This window comes from Hevea brasiliensis, chromosome 13, assembly GCF_030052815.1.
Source record: "Hevea brasiliensis isolate MT/VB/25A 57/8 chromosome 13, ASM3005281v1, whole genome shotgun sequence".
Classification (NCBI taxonomy): Eukaryota; Viridiplantae; Streptophyta; class Magnoliopsida; order Malpighiales; family Euphorbiaceae; genus Hevea; species Hevea brasiliensis.
In genome coordinates, this window is record NC_079505.1 from 81,479,725 (window position 1) to 81,500,456 (window position 20,732).

Here is a 20,732-nt window from a genome sequence, read left to right on the forward strand (position 1 = left end):
CCACGAATTTTTCTGAGTTTTTTGAAATTTTTTTCAGAATTTTTATGCCTCGTTTTCGGTCCCAAGACAGAGTAAAAATTCAATTTCAAGTATCCTGCTTCGAATCGGCAGAATCGAATCGGACCGATCCTCTTTCTCTTATTCTTTTCTTCCCCCACGCGCCCTGACACCCTCACTTCCCTTTCCTTTTTCTCTCTCCTCCCTCCTCCCCTCGTCTGCCAGCCACCGCCCCAGCCTTTCCCGGTCGCCGGCGCACCTCTAGGATTCCTCCCCACAGCTGGCCTAGACTCTAGGCCAGCGGAAAACAGCCCAAAAACTCCCCCTACGCGCCGCGCGATGTTTCGTCTTCCCGACCAAAATCCGATCGATTCGGCCACCAATCAGACCGGGTCTTGTCCCAAAACACATTTACACCTCTAGAGCTTTCCATAGACACCAAGAACACAAAAATTCATCGAGTGGTTTGTCCAATTTTTGCTCGAAAAGTTTTAGCCCATTTTGACTTTCGGGCTAGATTTCTCGAAAACCGTAAACCCCACCAAAAATCCAAGAGTACTGGAGTCCTACACTAGTCGAAAGCTTCGCAGTAATACCCATTTCAAATTTTTCCGGCATCGTTTTTCGATGAGTCCTACGAAACTTAGCAGTGTTTTTCCAAATATTTAATTAGTTTAGAAAATTTCGTAAAAATTATATACTAACCCTCGTATTGTGGGCTTTGCATAGGTACATTAAATTCGCAGAAATTCGACGATTGCTCAGGTCTGCAATTTCGGGCCGAGCAGACAAATTACTGGGAAAGCTTCAGAACCGAGTTGAGAGTATAGGCTACCCCACCATTTTTAGACGTCCCGGATGTTTCTCCAGGGTCATAATTGGCATAGGTAAACCCGAACTCTCATTTTTCTTAATTATCTAGTGCCTAATTTTGATTAAAAATCTATAAAATATTCGTGGTAGGTTAAAAAAATATAATTCCTTTTGCATTAGCTTAATAATATTGTTAAGGACAGCGGGCAATGTTTTAGAATTTTTAGAATTCAATTGGGTAGTTTTTGCAAAAAGGGGTAATTATAAGGACTAAATTATAATTTTTTAAATTTTGGTTGTTGACTGTTGGATCGGCCCAGGAGGGGCCATGTGATTGAGTTGTGGTTGTGTGGCTTGTAGATATAGAAGTACATTTTGAACCCTTTTGTAGGTTGGGTAGGTCCTAGGTATAGGAGAGACTCTGCCGGATTTTCGGCACGACTTAGGGTGTCTTTAGTCTTTTTCAAACTTGTATTGAGTCAATATATTAAATAATTGCAATGAAATTTGTCAAGTAAGCCGGGACAGCCTTCCTCCTTCGCCCAGCCGCTACAGTGACCTCGGTTTAAGTCTGTCAATAAAATATTAATTTTAATTATAATTTCAATATTATTATATGTTCAAGCATGCCCATGCATCACTTATAAATATGTATCTATGTAGTTAAATACTATGAACTTTTTATAATGCATTATTAATTGATGAAGTGCCATGGTTATTGTTTATAATAATTTGGAGCAGTGTCCGTGCGTTGGCGTGTCTGTGGTGTGTGGTATCGGATATGGATATAACGAGTAGACACGGCTTGAGAGACACTCGTTGGGACCCGGTCCTTTATGGATAAGTCAGGTAGGCATGGCTTGAGAGACACTCACTGGCTCCCGCATTTGGTTTATTAAGCGAAAGTCTGGCTTGAGAGACACTCGCTGGCAGAGGTTGGATTAAGAGAGCTGTGTAGGGGATCAGCTCCCATATATATACTGTTTGAACAGTATTGGGTGTGTGAGTGCTCTAAATTGTCTTTTTACTGTTATGATGTGATTTGTATGAAAATTTTGATGATGTTGCATTCCACTCCTTAGGATACATTAGCTTTAGATAGTTATAGAAATTGTAGTTAAAATTAGTATTTTACTATTTGAGTCGAACGCTCAATCCTGTTCATCTTATTTTTTCAGGCTACAGGAGGATTACTTATTGTGGCTAAACTACTCTTATTCTTCACAGGTGAATTAGTAATATCTAGTGTATTTTATACAATTTAGTCAAATTTTAGACTCTGCATGTGTTAGGAGTATTTTAATTAGTTTGGGACTGTAATATATTGTTATATTAAATCTGTAAACCTATTAAATGCATGCATGACTAGATTGGATGAAGGAGTTGAGCTCCTCAAATTATTATATATTGTGTTTACAGGTCAAGTTAGTAAAAAACTCCCCGTTGTATGGTCCATTTTATGGTTGGACTCTGTCCGGTTGAATTCTTGAAATTAGGCCCAAATGGGCCTTAGAATTGGATTGAGGAATAATTAGGCTTACTACGAGCTTCGGGAGCTTTATGCTGGCCTAGGTCCTAGTGCTGGTCTGACCCATAAGTTGGGTCGTGACAAATGTAGTATCAGAGCTTAAGCTCCAGATTCATAGGGAGTATATGTCTAAAGTTTTGGGAAGAGTCTAATAAGAGTCACATGCGAAAAATAGGGTCCCCATTCGTCCTTGCATTGTCATCTTTGCCTCTAGTTTTTGCTTTACATAATTGTGTGTAAATATGAGTTTATAGAGCTGTGTAATATATCGTTTTGAATTTTTGTGGGCTAATGCTGTTGAATTTCAGGAAAATGCATAGAAGTAGAAGAGCTGCCACTGTACCAGAACGAGATATGCCATACGAGGTGTCGGCACAGGATGAGGCGCTTACCCCAAGGGTCCTATGGACCCAATGGCAGCTACCCTGGCCGGATTACAGAAAACCATCGATATGATGGCACAATATATGGTCCACCCTCCACAACAGTAGCAGCCTACCGCACCAAGAAGGGAACCTTACAAACAAATAATTAATTTCAAGAAGTTAGTGCCTGGTACTTATGATGCGTCAGATGATGCCTATCGGTTTTTGGACTCCTACAAACAGGAAGGGATGGAGTTGCAGTTGACTGATAGGAGGCTTATAGAGTGTGTGCAACATGTATTGGGGCCAGTGCCAAGGCAGTGGATGACAGACTACGTACTACCTCGTATTGAGGGATTATTTTGGACTCAGTTTGTGAAACTGTTCATCAATAGGTTTGTGCTAGAAAGCTTCAGAGATCAAAAGCAGTGGGACTTTGAGGCCTTAAGGCAGAATGGCAGATCCGTAGATAAATATGTTACAAAATTTTTGGAACTGAGTCGATATGCCCCCACAGCAGTGGCTACAGAAAGTATAAAGGTAAAGAGGTTCCTAAAAGGGGTGGACAAGAGGTATGCAAACTTGGCCATGATGTCTGATCAGTTTTTCAATTTGGTAGTTGATCGAGCTCGACAGATTGAAATTAGCTATACAGGAGATAACAATGGAAGGGCAAAGAAGAATAGAGCAGAGGGCTCTTCAGGTGTTCCCTATATGGGTACCACGGATAGTGGAGGCCAAAGTCACTACAGAGGAAGGAGTAAAAACAATAAGAAGGGTGGTTTTAAACACAAATCTCGAGGATTCAGACCAAGGTACATATCCAGCAGTGGTCACAGTTCGGGTTACAGTAGTTCTGGGTCTAGTTCAGGATCCTCCTTGGCACCTTACACGCAGTGTGAAAGAGGACATTCAGGACCTTGTATGATGGGTTCAGGAGTACATTTCCGGTATAGCCAGCAGGGTCATTTTGCTGGAGAATGTCTCGTGTTCAGCGAGCCACAGATGGGGTCACAGGGTTTTATTGCAAATGTTTCTCGTCAATTGTATCCTGATACTTCCAGCATGGTAAGTAGTTAGTTCAGTGGCTAACAGGGCCAAGGACAAAGAGGACATGGATTTGGAGGCAGATTAGGAGGTAGGAGTCAATTTTAGGGTTCTGCAATGCAGGGTAGGGGTCAAGCTCGGGTTTTCACCTTGACCCACCAGGATGCTTAGGCTTCCAATGCAGTTGTGGCAGGTATTCTTCTAGTCTGTTCCTATGAGGCTCGTGTTTTGATAGATCCGGGTGCTACACACTCATTTGTCTCCTCTGTTTTTGCCATGAGATTGGATAGGAACCCTACAACTTTAGAATGCCCCTTATCTGTAGCTATCCCTCTTAGTGATAACATAGATATGGATATGGTTTTTCTGGGTAGCCCAGTGGTAGTGGATGGAAGGATCCTCCCAACATACTTGGTTCCTCTACCAATAATGAATTTCGATGTAATTTTAGGAATGGATTGATTGGCAACTCATTATGCCACTTTAGACTGCAGGAACAAAATGATGTACTTTCATATACATGGTGTGGAAGAGTTAAGCTTTGATGGTGACAGGAGCGTGGCTCTATATAACTTGGTGTCAGTAATTAGTGCTAAAAAAATGTTGAGGCGTGGGTTTCAAGGGTATTTGGCGTTGGTGAGAGATACATTTATAGAAGCTGTTAACATTGAAAATGTTCCTGTTGCCAGAGAATTTATGGATATCTTCCCTGAGGAGCTTCCAAGGTTACCACCAGGAAGGAAAATAGAGTTTTGCATTGACGTTGTGCCAGGTACAAACCCCATATCAATGCCGCTTTCCAGGATGGCCCCAGCAGGATTGAAGGAACTAAAGGAGCAACTACAAGAGCTTTTGGACAAGGGTTTCATACGTCCAAGTACCTCCCCCTGGGGCCTCCTATTATATTTGTGAGAAAGAAAAAGGGGTCCTTGAGGTTGTGTTTGATCAGCTCCAAGGGGCTAGATTCTTTTCCAAAATAGACCTACGATTAGGCTACCATCAGTTGAGAATCAGGAATGAGGATGTGTCCAAGACAACATTCAGGACAAGATATGGTCATTATGAGTTCTTGATGATATCTTTTGGACTCACTAATGCACTAGTGGCCTTCATAGACTTGATGAACAGGGTGTTCAGGCCATTCCTAGACCGTTTTGTCATCATATTCATAGATGACATTTTGGTATACTCTTGGATTGAGGAAGAACATGTGTGGCATTTGAGGATGGTGTTGCAGACTTTGAGGGAGCACCAGCTATATGCCAAATTTTCAAAATGTGAATTTTAGCTAGAAAGCATCTCATTCTTGGGACACGTGGTTTCTAGTGAAGGCATTCAAGTAGATCCCAAGAAAATTAAGGCAGTAACTGATTGGCTTAGGCCTACAATAGTTACTGAGGTGCGAAGTTTTCTGGGCCTAGCTGGCTACTATAGGCGTTTTGTGCAGAATTTCTCCAGGATAGCAGCTCCCCTAACTAAGTTAACTCAAAAGAATGTTTCGTTCATTTGGACAGATGATTGTGAGGAGAGCTTTCAGAAGCTTAAGGAATGTCTAACTACAGCCCCTGTGTTGACATTACTAATGAGTGGTGAATGTTATACCGTGTACTATGATGCCTCCAGAGTTGGCTTAGGGTGTGTTTTGATGCAGCATGGAAAAGTGGTGGCTTATGCTTCAAGGTAGCTAAAGAGGCATGAGCAGAACTACCCTACCCATGATTTGGAAATGGTGACTGTAATCATTGCACTAAAGATCTGGAGACACTACTGTGAGGTAAAGTGTGCGAGATATACACAGACCACAAGAGTTTGAAGTACATCTTCTAATAGAGGAATTTAAATTTGAGACAAAGGAGATGGATGGCACTTCTGAAGGACTATGATTGTATCATCCAGTACCACCCTGGGAAGGCTAATATAGTAACAAATGCTTTGAGCAGAAATTCTTCTGGTAGCTTGGCGCACTTATCAGCAGAGAAGAGACCATTGATTCAGGAAGTACATGAGTTGATGGATTAAGGTCTGATCTTAGATATTTCAGATGAGGGGGTATTATTAGCCCATTTTTTAGTGAGACCAGTCTTGCGAGACAGAATTAAAGTTTCTCAGCATAGAGACCCACAATTGATGAAGATTATAGAAAGAGTACAGCAGGGTGAAGGTAGTGAGTTTGGATTTGCCAATGATGGCGCTCTTATGCAAAGTTTCAGGATATGTGTGCCTGACGTGGACAATCTCAGGAATAAAATCATGCGAGAGGCACACTATACACTGTACAATGTCCACCCAGGCTCCACCAAGATGTGCCATGATGTGAAAGATAGCTATTGGTGGAATGGCATGAAGAGAGACATAACAGACTTTGTGTCTAAGTGTTTGACTTGTCAGAAAGGTGAAGTTTGAACACCAGAAGCCATTAGGGAAGCTGGAAGAGCTCCCTATCCCATAATAGAAGTGGGAAATGATCACTATAGATTTTGAAACTGGGTTGCCTTGTACCACGTGAGGATATGATTCGATATGAATAATTATGGATTGTCTGACTAAATCAGCTCATTTCTTGCCTATGAAAATCACCTATTATTTTGCACAGTATGCCAGGCTCTATGTTCGAGAAATAGTCAGATTGTATGGAGTTCCTGCTTCCATAATATCTGACAGAGGGCCCTAGTTCATTTCTAAATTTTGGAGAAAGCTGCAAGAGGCACTTGACACGCAGTTAAGCTTCAGTACTGTCTTCCAACTCAGACAGGTGGGCAGTCTGAAAGGATAATTCAGATACTGAAAGACATGCTTCGTATGTATATTCTGGATTTTGGAGGTCAATGGGATGATCAGCTACCCTTGGTAGAGTTTGCCTACAATAACAGTTATCATTCCAGTATTGGGATGGCACCCTGTGAGGCATTGTATGGCAGAAAGTGTAAGCCTACTTTGTGTTAGATGGATTTGAGAGAAGCGAAGGTACATGATGTAGACCTAGTGCAGTACACTTCAGAGATGGTTCCTTTAATCAGGGAACGATTGAAAATGGCTTTCAGCAGGCAGAATAGTTATGCAAATCCCAGACGGAGGGATGTAGAGTTTGCAGTAGGTGATTATGTGTTCCTGAAGGTTTCTCTCATGAAGGGAGTCATGAGATTTGGAAAGAAGGGCAAGTTGGCACCTCTGTATATTGGACCTTATGAGGTTACTAATAGAGTTGGAGTAGTTGCCTATCAGTTGGAGTTACCACCCAGCCTTTCTCATGTTCATCCTGTATTTCACATCTTCATGCTCAGGAAATACATACCAGATCCCTCTCATGTGCTACAACCGAATATAGTAGAGCTTAAAGAAGACTTGACGTTTGAGAAGCAGCCAGTAGCCATAGTGGACTACCAAGTAAGGTAACTAAGGTCGAAACATATCCCTATGGTTAAGGTGTTATGGAGGAGCTAATCGGTAGAAGAATGCATCTGGGAGTCAGAGCGTGACATGCATAGCAAGTACCCTTATATGTTAAATGTGTAATTCTATTCTTTTATTCTGCCTTGTATAAAAAATTCGAGGACGAGTTTTCTATAAGGGGGGAAGAATGTAACACTCCTAATTTTTAAATTATTTTTTTTTTGTGGTGGATATTAATATTTTATTTTATTTAAATTTTGAGAAATTATTTGAAAATTTTTGAATTTTTGAAATTGGGTTCGATTTTCAAAAAATATAAAACTTTGATAATTTTTAAAAATTTATTTAAAGACCACGTGGAAAAACTAAAAATATACTTAGACTCTAGAATTTTTCTGAGTTTTTTGGATTTTTTCGAAATTTTTGGGCCTCGTTTTTGGTCTCAAGGCAGAGTAAAAATTTAATTTTGGGTACCCTAAATTGAATCGACCAAATCGAACCCGACCGGGTCAGACCGATCAAATCGGATCGGCCCTCTTTCTCTTCTTCTTTTCTTCCCCCGGGCGCCCCGACACCCTCACTTCCCTTTCCTTTTTCTCTCTCCTCCCTCCTCCCCTAGCCGGCCAGCCACCACCCCAGCCTTCCCTGATCGCCGTCGCACCTCTAGGACCCCTCCTCGCCGGCCGACACTCCAGGCCACCGGAAAATGGCCTAAAAACTCCCCCTACACGCCCCGCGATGTTTAGTCTTCTCAGCCAAAATTCGGCCGATCCGGCCACCAATCGAACCGGGTCTTGTCCCAAAACACATATACACCTCGAGAGCTTTCCATAGAGACCAAGAATACAAAAATCTATTGAGCGGTTTGTCCATTTTTGCTCAGGAAATTTTAGCCCATTTTGACTTTCGGGTTAGATTTCTCGAAAACCGTAAACCCCACAAAAAATCTGAGAGCATTGGAGTGCTCTACTCGTCGAAAGCTTCACGGCAATACCCATTTCAAATTTTTTCGACACTGTTTTTCAGTGGGTCCCACGAAACTTCTCAGTATTTTTTCTGAGCATTAAATGAGTTTAAAAAATTTCGTAAAAATTATATACTAACCCTCGTGTAGTGGACTTCGCGTAGGTATATTCAATTCGCTGAAATTCGACGGTTGCTCAGGTTTGCAATTTCAGGCCAGGCAGACAGACTACTAGGAAAGCTTCAGAATTGGGTTGAGTGTATAGGCTACCCCACTGTTTTTAAACATCCCGGACACGTCTCCAGGGTCGGAATTAGTATAAGTAAACCCGAACCCTCATTTTTCTTAATTATCTAGTGCCTGATTTCAATTAAAAATCTATAAAATATTCGTGGTAGGTTATAAAAATATAATTCCTTTTGCATTAACTTAATAATATTGCTAAAGACCGCGGGGAAAAGTTTTAGAATTTTTAGAGTTCAATTTAGTAGTTTTTGCAAAAAAGGGTAATTATAGGGACTAAATTATAATTTTTCAAATTATGGTTGTTGACTGTTATATGTGCCCAGGAGGAGCCATGTGATATAATTGAGTTGTGGTTGTATGACTTGTAGATATAGAAGTGCATTTTGAACCCTTTTGCTGGTTGGATAGGTCCTAGGTATAGGGAAGACTCTGCTGGATTTTCGGCACGACTTAGGACGTTTTTTGTCTTTTGCAAAATTATATTGAGTCAATATATTAAATAATTGTAATAAAATTTGTCAGGTAAGCTGGGACAGCCTTCCTCCTCCGCCTAGCCGCCACAATGACCTCGGTTTAAGTCTATCAGTAAAATATTAATTTTAATTATAATTTCAATATTATTATATGTTCAAGCATGCCTAAGCATCATTTATAAATATGTATAGATGTAGTTAAACACTAGGCACGTTTTATAATGCATTCATAATTGATGAAGTGCCATAGTTATTGTTTACGGAAATTTGGAGCAGTGTGCGTGCGTTGGCGTGCGTGTGGTGTGTGGTATCAAATATGGACTGGATGGGTAGACGCGGCTTGAGAGACACTCACTGAGACCCGGTCCTTTATGGATAAGTCGAGGTAGGCACGGCTTGAGAGACACTCGCTGGCCCCCGCATTTGGTTTATTAGCGAAAGTCCGGCTTGAGAGATACTCGCTGGCAAATGTTGGATTAAGAGAGCTGTGTAGGGAATCAGCTCTCATATATTTACTGTTTGAATAGTATTGGGTGTGTGAGTGCTCCAAATTACCTTTTTACTGTTATGATGTGATTTGTATGAAAATTTTGATGATGTTGCATTCCGCTCCTTAGGATGCATTAGCTTTAGATAGCTATAGAAATTATGTTTAAAATTGATATTTTACTCTCTGAGTCGAACGCTCACTTCTGTTTATCTTATTTTTCCAGGTTACAGGAGGATTACTTGTTGTGACTAACCTACTGTTCTTCTTTGCAGGTCAATTGGTAATATCTAATGTATTTGATACAATTTAGTCAAATTTTATACTTCGCATGTGTTAAGAGTGTTTTAATTAGTTTGGGACTGTAATATATTGTTATATTAAATCTGTAAACCTATTAAATGCATGCATGACTGGATTGGATGAGGGAGCTAAACTCCTCTTGGATTTTATGATATTATGAGTATGTGGAGGGTGAGCTGAGCTCTCTAAATTATTATATATTGTGTTTACAAGTCGTGTGAGTCAAAAACTCTCCGTTGTATGGTCCATTTTATGGCCGAACTTTGTCCGGTTGAATTCTTGAAATTGGGCTCAAATGGGCTTTAGGATTGGATTGAAGAATAGTTAGGCTTATTATAGATCTCAGGGACTTTAAGCTGGTCCAGATCCTAGTACCGGTCCAGTCCATAAGTTGAGTCGTGACACTAATTTATTATTGTTTTTTTCAAATGAATAAAATTGCAATAGTGATACTTCGTTGCAAAAGATTAGTACCCACTTTGTTGCCCGTTGGATGATTTTTTGAGAAATAATTTTATATAAAATATGGTTATTATTCTTATAATATTGCCATTTTTTTAAGACAAAAATAAACTAAAAATTTTAAATATTTAAAGTTTTATTTATTCCATGAAAAATATTTTCTTTCACGTTTAATGTTTGGGATATTTATTGAGACTTTGTTCTATAATAACTTTTAATATAGCATCTAATGTTTTAATTATAATTAAAATATTATCTTTTTTGTTTGTACCCTTCAATAATATAGTGTTTATATTAATATTTAGAAATTAAAGGAATGGTTCATAAAAGGTTAATTCTCGTAACTTTTAAAAGTTGAGAAAATATTTTTAATAAAAGTTAATAAAATTATATTATTATTTTTACATTTAATAACTAACCACTAATAGTTAATATCTAAGAACTAATTGTTAGTAAAATAACTAATAACTACTAATAATTATTAAAACAGTTAATATTAGTAAATAAGACCTAAAATTGATCAATGAAAATTGATTAAAGATAAAATTAAGTCATTTAAAAAAAAATTACCTTTATTAAAAAAAATTAATTTTTAAATTATAATAATTTTATTAAAATATTAACACTTATATATACACAACATAAATATTTATCAATGATTTAATATTATAATTAAATAATATAAAAATAATTTTATAAAAAATAATTTTTAAAAAATAAATTTTATAAAAGATATTTTAATATATAAATTATTTTTTTATAAAAAAAATAAAATTAATAATGAATGTAAAATACGATTCAAAAATTGATCCACAGATATTTTTATTTTTCCATTATATCTAAAATTCATGCCCACAAAAAAAAAAAGTCCAAATCATCTCTCGAATATTACACTCAGGATATGGCATATTCTCAATCTTCCCAACAAAATCGATCCGCATGGCCAAATGCCCAGAGTCAATATCTTTGCTCGTCACCCACTGCGCACTCATGAAAAATAAGTCTTTCAAATCCAAAATTATTCCATTGCTGATATCATCTACTTTTGTCTTTACACACTTTTAATTAAAAGGCCCAGATTTATGCAATTAAAGCAAAAGAAATAAATTAGCTCAAGTGGTGAATTGTTAAATATTATATTTTTGAGAAATATCTCTCAATTAAAAATTAATAAAATAAAAAAAATCTAAAATCTAAAGCTATGAAATGGGTTGGGGTTGGGCAGTGAATTTAATTTTGATTAAATTAGAGATGATAATTTTTTATTTTTGAGAGCATTTAATTAATAGAATTAAATTAAAAAAAATTAAATAATATAATTATTAAATTTTAATAATTTCAAAACAAAAGTACTTCATGATAAATGGAGAAGGGTAAAAAACATAAAAAAGATGCGCCCTCCCTCTCCAGCCCCACTTGCTTGGAGAAAAACCCCATGAGTTGATGCTAGAGAGAGGACAGCCGCCTCTGCCTGTCTCCCTCCTCCTCCCCCGCCCCATCCCTAATTAGAAAAATCTCTACTTTTCTTTTCTCTATCTAAGCTCGTCGAGAAGCTTATTTATCACCTCAGGTACTCCCAACCACCATTGAAATAGATATGTTTGTTTCCTTATATCATCGCCATTGTTTATTGGGCTTAAGCTGTTTTGCTTCTTCTTTTTTTAATTTTCTTTTGTTTTCTTTGTTATTTTGCTGGTCGGTTTTTCTATTTTTCCCATTCTCGTTTGTGTTTGGCCTATATGGGTGATTTCTCATGGGTTCATTGTAATTTGCTTATTATTTATTTGGCGTGCAAGTTTGATGCGATTAATGCTCGTATGGTGTTCATGCACGAAAGAAAATATTTTGATAATACAATATTTGTGTTTTTGTTAAGTTAGTTGCTGATGGTGGAGTTTTGATAGTGATATGCATTTTGACAGATGATTCCTTAGCTAAGGGCCATCTATTAAGGATGACAAAGTATTTTCTAAATTAATGAGCGGATCATCTTATTTAACATTGTTCTTTGTTGAAGTACCTTTTTTCCGATTTTGATTTAGAACATTCCACCTTCTCTTTTTGTTCGGGGTTGGGGGCTAGTGGCAGGACTGGGTGTATATACTGTGATTGTTGCTGCAGGAATGTTCAGCTGCTACAATCACCATTTTATCAATGCATATGCTCCCTTTAGACCTTTAATTATATGTTACAGGACATAAAGTTTGCATATCATTGCTGCTGTCACTGCATTTTCCATCACTGCCAGCTCCATTAGCATTTCATTTATGTAATTTCTGCCATCAGGTTTACATCTTCTGCTTCTACATGGTTCCTGACATGCGCTATCTTCCTCACTCCCATGATCCTTGTAGTGATTGTCACTGCAACACTTGACTTGCTTTCCTGTTTGATTGTAAACATGTCATCTTTGCAAGGCTAGTCCACTCTTTGTTTTCTGCTAAGGCCCATATAGTTAGAAAAGCAGAATGAATTAATTATTGGCTGCTAGAGATAAATTACTGAATAAATGCATGAATCATGGGGAAAAATGTAGGATGTGACTTTCTTTTTTAGTATTAAGAAGTGCTACTTCAAACAAAAATGATAAAAGGCAGTACTCAAAAAGGGCATTGGGATGAAAAACAGATTATTTTACTCAACTCAACTAAGCCTTTATCCAAAAAATTTGGGATTGGCTATATGGATTCGCTTTCTCCACTCTAAATGATTTTGGGTTAAATCCTCAGAAATGTGTAATACTTCTAGGTCATGTTATACTACTCTCTTCCAAGTCAATTTAGGTCTACCCCTTTTTTTCTTTCTATCCTCTAACCTAATGTGCTCTATTTGTCTAATTGGAGCCTCCGTATGTCTACGCTTTACATGACCAAACCACTTTAATCTCCTTTCTCTCAACTTATCCTCAATTGGTACTACTCCTACCTTTTATGCACAGATAATTGTAATGAGAAACACAATGGGGAAGATAATTGTTATGAGAAATACAAATGTGAGGTGAGAGAGAGAGAGAAGAAACGCAATTCAGGGGGACAGGGGGAAGAGGGAAACAGAGTGTGTGAAAGCTAAAGTATGATTGCATAAATAATATAATTATTCCACCATTTTTTTTCTTGGTCCTCTTCAAATGTGCTTTATTTATGTTAACTTTACATTTCTAGAAATGAATAAGCTCTATTTGCTTTCTTTTTTCTACTATGGTTTTGCACTGACACCATCAACTATAGGTGGAATCAACATGAATATTATATAGGGTGTTGTAGTATGTGATATCAACATGAAAATTATGTGATGGTTCAAAAAACGAAGCTCTATTTAAGATTTTGCCTTTTTAATTGGATGCGTACAAGTTGGAGGGCCTTTGCAGCCTATTTATGGGCTGGAGGAAGGTATTTCTTAGCATCAAATGTATAGAGTGGTGTGAGTGTGAACTAGGAGTAGTGAAAATAGAGAGGGCTATTTGGCTAGTAGTGGATATGACAAATTGATTTATGCCTTGATTCTTCCAAGACATTAAGTTGTTTTTCCCCCCTTAATTACCATCTTATAGTAATCCCATGAAAAATGGAATGTCCATTTTGTGCTACAATTATGAATTGCTTTATTTGATAGCTAATCTTCCTGGCTTGCTTTGGCACACATGAGGAATAAAATGAGAGTGGGTCGATTAAGATGGTTTTGTCATATCCAACATAGAGCATCGAATACCCTAGAACGGAAGTTGATAAGTTAGTGGTGAAAAGAGTGAGAAGGGAAATTGAGAGACCTAAAATGACATAGAGGGAAATAGTATTAAAAGATTTACCATTTTTGGATATTGATGTTAAATTGATTTCAAATAGAGTTGAATGGCAAAAAAAAGATTCATATAGCTAACTCCAACTAGTTTGAGATTAAGACTACTTTTGTTGTTGTCAAGTCTTGTGTATTATTTTTGAGTGCTTTGATGAATGTGAGTGAATTGATTTCAAATAGAGTTGAATGGAGAAAAAAGAACCATATAGCTGACCCCAACTAGTTTGAGATTAAAACTTTTTGTTGTTGTTTTGAAGTCTCATGTATTCCTTTTGAGTGCTTTGGTGAATGTGAGCACATCAATGATGTTTTAAGAAGTTGCATTTTTATTATTCTCTTCATTGTCCTTTTTGCAAATAGAATATTGAAGTTATTTTTAAATGTCATTTTATTACCTTGGTGATTGGGTTGTTTGATGGCTCTACAAATCGCATTTTGTAGCCGCTATGGGAATATGGCTTTTGTGGATAGTTGAGCAGGCTATTCCTTCTATTTCTGATGTCAGTACATGAGCAAACAAAACATATGAATTACTTTTTGGGATGTTCGGAATATTATAAAGTTCATAGTCATTATAATTAATCTTTCATGGAATCATTCTTATTACAGGTGTTTCTGTGAATCATGTTACGAGCAAAGCAGCTTAGTAACCTTTCCAGTAATGCAAGGTCATTTTTTCTTAATGGATCACGGTCTAGTGCAGCAGATGGTAGTTCATGCACTTGCTCTGAAGATGAAAACTGTATTCCAAGAAAGCAGCAAACAAGAAGCAGTGTTCTACCTGTAAAGAAGCCATCCGCCGTAGTACCCAAAACTTCAGCAAGTGTGCAAACCTCTGTTTTGGGAGATGCTGGAAAATTGTTGGGTCGTCATAAAGTTGATAGTATTGAGCATCCAACTTTGTCCCAAGATGTGTCTGCTCCTAGCTCTTCTGGGAGATCAGTTTGTGTTAGCTATGCCAACTGCATTGATACAGTTGAGAAAGATGTTGCACACCCTTCACCTCCAATTTCAGACCAGTTTGTGAAAGCAGGTATTGCAACAATTAGTTTTCTATCTGATTTGGTAACCTACAAAATTCCTATATCTGATGGAAGTGGAATTAACTCACCTAAAAACTGCATGGTTGACCCCACCAGGCCACATTCCACTCTAAAATCTTCAAATGTGAAACCCATCAGGAGAGAGAACTTTTCTAAAGTTTATCCAAAACCATCTTCAGAGGCAGTAGTCCAGTCTGATATTAGTAACTATAACAGTTTTAAGGATAAAGGTGAAAATTCAAGTTTTATCGCAGGTTCCAAACCTGTTTCAAGTACTACTGCTGGTAGTTCAGTGAAAAATCATAGCATAGCTTCAGGTTCATGTGATAAAAGGAGGAATATACCTCAGAGACCGAAAGGTCAATCAAATCGGTTCATGACAAATTTTAATGCCCATGTACAGGCTCCAGATGCAAAGATTGGGGAGCGCTTCTGTGAAGATTACAGAACACTCTCAAGGGATGCTAAAATGACAGCTGTAATGGTGCCAAGTACCAGACAGTTTGCAAGCAGCGGACGCATTGTGGAAAATGTTTGTCAGATACTGAAACAACTGAGGTGGGGTCCTGCAGCAGAGAAGGCTCTTGGAAATCTTAATTTTTCAATGGATGCATATCAAGCAAACCAAGTTCTAAAGCAGCTTCAAGATCACACAGTTGCTCTTGGCTTTTTTTATTGGTTAAAACAGCAACCTGGGTTCAAGCATGATGGCCATACTTACACAACCATGGTTGGCATCCTTGGTCGTGCAAAGCAGTTTGGTGCAATTAATAAATTGCTTGATCAGATGGTCAAGGATGGATGCCAACCTAATGTTGTAACTTATAATCGTCTTATTCACAGTTATGGTCGTGCAAACTACCTGAATGAAGCAGTTGGTGTATTTAACCAAATGCAGAAGGCAGGGTGTGAACCTGATCGTGTTACATACTGCACACTCATTGATATTCATGCTAAAGCTGGGTTTCTTGATTTTGCCATGGAGATGTACCAAAGGATGCAAGTCGCTGGCCTTTCACCGGACACATTCACTTACAGCGTTATAATAAACTGCCTTGGAAAGGCTGGCCATTTAGCTGCTGCCCACAAGCTATTCTGTGAGATGGTGGAACAAGGATGTGTTCCAAATTTAGTCACCTACAATATCATGGTTGCTTTGCAAGCCAAGGCAAGGAATTACCGGAGTGCATTGAAGCTTTACCGTGACATGCAGAATGCTGGATTTGAACCTGACAAAGTAACTTATAGTATAGTTATGGAGGTTCTTGGACATTGTGGTCATCTTCATGAAGCAGAAGCAGTTTTTTTTGAGATGAAAAGAAAGAATTGGGTGCCTGATGAGCCTGTCTATGGCCTTCTGGTAGACTTGTGGGGAAAGGCTGGGAATGTTGAAAAGGCTTGGGAATGGTATCAGACCATGCTCCATACTGGCTTACGCCCAAATGTGCCCACTTGCAATTCCCTTCTGAGTGCATTCTTACGTGTGCACAGGCTTGCAGATGCTTATAACTTGCTGCAGAGCATGTTGAATTTGGGTTTAAACCCTTCTTTGCAGACTTATACATTGCTTCTAAGTTGTTGTACAGAGGCACACTCACCACACGACATGGGAATTTATTGTGAACTCATGGCAGTCACGGGCCATCCTGCACATTTGTTCCTGTTATCTTTGCCATCAGCTGGACCTGATGGTCAAAATGTGCGTGATCATGTGAGCAAGTTCTTGGATCTGATACATAGTGAAGATAGAGAGAGCAAAAGGGGACTCATCGATGCGGTGGTTGATTTCCTTCACAAGTCAGGGCTCAAGGAGGAGGCTGGCTCAGTTTGGGAGGCTGCTTCACAGAAGAATGTATATCCTGATGCTGTCAAAGAGAAGAGTTCTTGCTATTGGCTTATTAACTTGCATGTTATGTCTGATGGTACTGCTGTGACAGCATTGTCTAGGACACTTGCTTGGTTTCGTCGTCAGATGCTAGTCTCAGGGATTTGTCCCAGTCGTATTGATATAGTGACTGGATGGGGCCGGAGAAGCAGGGTGACAGGATCTTCTTTAGTGCGGCAGGCTGTGCAAGAATTGCTGCATATTTTCAGCTTTCCCTTTGTCAATGAAAATGGCAATTCTGGGTGTTTCGTTGGGTGTGGGGAGCCTCTTAGCAGGTGGTTGCTCCAATCTTATGTAGAGCGGATGCATTTACTATAAGTAGCTTGTTTTTATTTTTGTTTTTGCTTATGCACAATTTTGTTGCGGTGTCATGATCATAATTATGTATTTATGCATTTCAAGATACGAGATAACTTCTACGCACTAACTGGTTCATCTATAAGCAGCAGATAGAGCATAGGGTTGGATTGCATTGTATTAGGGCAACTGGATATAATCATAGAGTTGGATGACATTGTATTTTCTCACTGTGATTTGTCTTTGAACTCCATCCTGTATCTGATTGCAGATAAGTAATAGAAAGCCATTTTTCCTCCTTATTTGTGAACATGATTATCTGGTTGATTGCAGCTCCAATGTGTAAAGTTGCAATGCGTGAGCATGTGCACCTGTGAAATGGGGAGGTTCCTACCTCTGCCAAGGTCCTTTGCAACACGGTAAAGATATAACTAGTTAACGTCTATCCACTGACTGCTGTATCTATAATCAGCCGGCACTGCATGGAAAAGAACAGAAATGGGGAGGTTTCTTCCTCTGCCAATGGTTGAGTTGGTTGAATTTTAGTTCTTGCCATGTAACTGGCTTTTCATTTTCTTTTTATACGGCAGAAAGAAAGGGCTTTTCAACTTTGTCAGTGCAAGAGGAAAACATTAAATAAATTAATAAACTTTGTTACATGATTAATTGGTATAATATTTTTTAATAATGGTTATATGGCATTAAATATTAATTGTTATATATGATATTAAATTTTTTTCAATTTAATTATAGAATTTATGCTAATATTATGATAGTCTATAAAAAAATAAATCATTTATAATGAATTCTTTTTGTTTTTGGGTTTTTACCCACCATTTGAATTTTAAATAATTAGATGGGCAATAAATCTACGTGCATGAAAATTACAAGAATTTAGGTTGAAGGGTATTTTAAATTGTCCACGTTGCTTTTGCAGAAATCAACAGTTCTGCTCCCAGAAGCATTATGTCCAAGACATAATAACATAATATAAGAATTTTAATCATGGTTTAGGGTTAGATTATTTAACTCATGTGCTTGATTTAGTAAGATTTTTTATGATTTTCTCTCTTATTATTACACCCTTTGTCTCATTTTAAGTATATTTTGAAATTTTTACAAACAATTAGATAATTTTATTTTTATAAAAATAATAATAATAATAATAATTAATTAAAATATCCTTATATGTTTAGCAAGATAGACAAATATGATAAAGAATAAATAAGTATAAAATAAACAATTAGTATATTCTTAATTCTTTAAAAAGATAAATAAAGTAGGAATTTTTTTTTTTAGTAATGCTAAATGGATCAAATTGATCCAGATCAAATGGGGCATTATTGGAAGTAAAAAAAATTGTAATTTTCAACCTTATATTAATGCATTAAGAATTGATGGAAATTACAATCATAATCTTTATTATTGTTTTCTTGAAAATTGGTGTAATTCAAATTTTGACGATTGAGAATGAATAAATGCTAGTGTTATCCAATAAAAAAAAAATTTACAGCAGCTAGTGCGAGGAACTTTGTGGATCAACAACTCTACACCAATACAATACATATTTCTATTTATTATTTGATAAAATTTTAATTTGTTAATTAATTTATTTTTATTGATATCAACAATTCTATTAACATAACATTTAAATCCAAATATTTTAATTATAAAATATTATTAAACAAAATATAAATTTAAATTAAAAATTTTAAGTTATTTAAAATATTTATATACACCAAGTAATTATAATATGTAATGTTATAATTTTCAGATAAATATTTAATTTTATAATATTGTTAATATTTATTTAATATTATACCAATTAAAATTTAGTTGTTAAACTTTGAACTTTTAATTATATGCTTTAATTGATTTTTGATCAGATTAAATTTGAAAACCTTGATGAATACTATAAAATATATGTCATGCTACTTTTAATTATTTGGCATCAAAAGGAATGTGTTCATTAACTTTAAGGATTTCTAGTGATCGATAGATTAGCTTTTTTTTCCTTTATATATATATTATACGATTTAAATTCGTACTCTAGTTGAATCATAATTAAGAAGTAATTAATAAAAAATTTAATACGTTGTACTAATTATGTAAAATACACATAGCATATTTAATTATAATATGTTTCAAAATTAATTTAAGTATCAATTAAATTATAAAGAGCAATTAATAAAAAATCAAGCACATATTATAATGTTATGTGTTAATTATTTGGAGTTAAGGTATGCATAGTAAATTTAATTATAATATATTTAATAATTGGTTTAAGTATACTAATTGAATTATGATAAACAAAAAATGAAAAATTTATCACATATTATAGTAATATGTACTAATTATATAGAGATAAGATATACATGATACATTTAATTATAATATATTTCATAATTGATTTAGGTATTAATTTAATTATAAGGTGCAATTGATGATGAAAGATTTAACGTATATATTATAGCGCTATGTACTAATTATATAATGTTAAGTTATACATATCACATTAAATTATAATATGCTTCATAATTGATTTAAATACTAATTGAATTATGATGAATAATTGATGAAAGATCTAACATATATTAAAGTGTTATATACTAATTATATGAAACTATAATTTGCATAGCATATATAATTTAAACATATGATTTAATCCATACACTATTTTATATTTAATTTAATATTACATTTAAGAAAAAAATGTATAGCATTAATAAATTAATGTTTTAATTATGATATTTTATCATTTTTTTATTATAATAAAAAATATGTTATTACCTTATTATTGAGCGAAAATATGATATATTATTGTCAAAATCTATCAGTGTGTCTGTTCGATAATATTTATTAAATTGTACCATATAGTAAAGATATACACAATACATCATCTTTTAAAAGAAAAAAAAAATTTACATAATGATGTAATTTCAAAATCATAATTTTAATTTTGTTAAAAAAATTTACATAATGCTGTGAGAAATTAAAATGAAAATTTATTTATTTTTTATTGGTTTTCATGGATATAATATGAATTAATTAATTAAATAAAAAACAATAGCCAATAAATTTTAAAAAGTTGTTTCATTAGAAATATACTGTATTGAAAACAAGCATTTTGATTAAATGCTTCAAATATTATCTTTCCCCAAACTAAAGGTTATTAATATAATTACATAATAACATTTAATTAATATAATTTTAATAAATATAAGTAAAACGTCAAAAATACCATTATACCCCTATTGATCAATTTGATCGTAAAGCATTTTTATTTTTTATTTTTTAGGATAACACTTAAAACTAGACAAAAAGAGTAATAAATAAAATAATTATGGAGGACTATGTGATGCCCATATGCAAAATGTGACGAAATTTCTCTTTTCACTTGGGAGTTTCAAATAAATTTTAGTGTTTATTGCCTCATAAAGTTTTCTTATATTCTTTCCTATGACCGACCATATTTTCAAGTTTTTTTTTAAATAATTTTGAGTTTTGAAATTAAATTTTTTAAAAATTATTTTAAAATTATATTTTTTTAATATTAATTTAATGCATTTAAAAATTTCCTCTTTTGATAATTTAAATATCATTAACAATAATTTATTAATATTTAAAATGTAAACAT

At 35.6% G+C, this 20,732-nt stretch overlaps 1 protein-coding gene across 1 annotated transcript; it reads left to right on the forward strand.

The window, feature by feature from the left end:
* Nucleotides 1-11,449: 11,449 nt before the first annotated feature.
* On the forward strand, nucleotides 11,450-17,397 carry LOC110654318 (pentatricopeptide repeat-containing protein At1g18900). Its single transcript, XM_058132476.1, has 2 exons — nucleotides 11,450-11,645; nucleotides 14,480-17,397. The coding sequence occupies exon 2, from the start codon at nucleotides 14,495-14,497 to the stop codon at nucleotides 17,114-17,116; it is 2,622 nt and encodes an 873-aa protein (XP_057988459.1). The 5' UTR covers nucleotides 11,450-11,645; nucleotides 14,480-14,494; the 3' UTR covers nucleotides 17,117-17,397.
* The last annotated feature ends 3,335 nt before the right edge of the window (nucleotides 17,398-20,732 follow it).

Excerpts from the sequence above, each read along its gene's own strand:
- LOC110654318 (XM_058132476.1), top strand. The coding sequence starts at position 14,495 with ATGTTACGAGCAAAGCAGCTTAGTAACCTTTCCAGTAATGCAAGGTCA.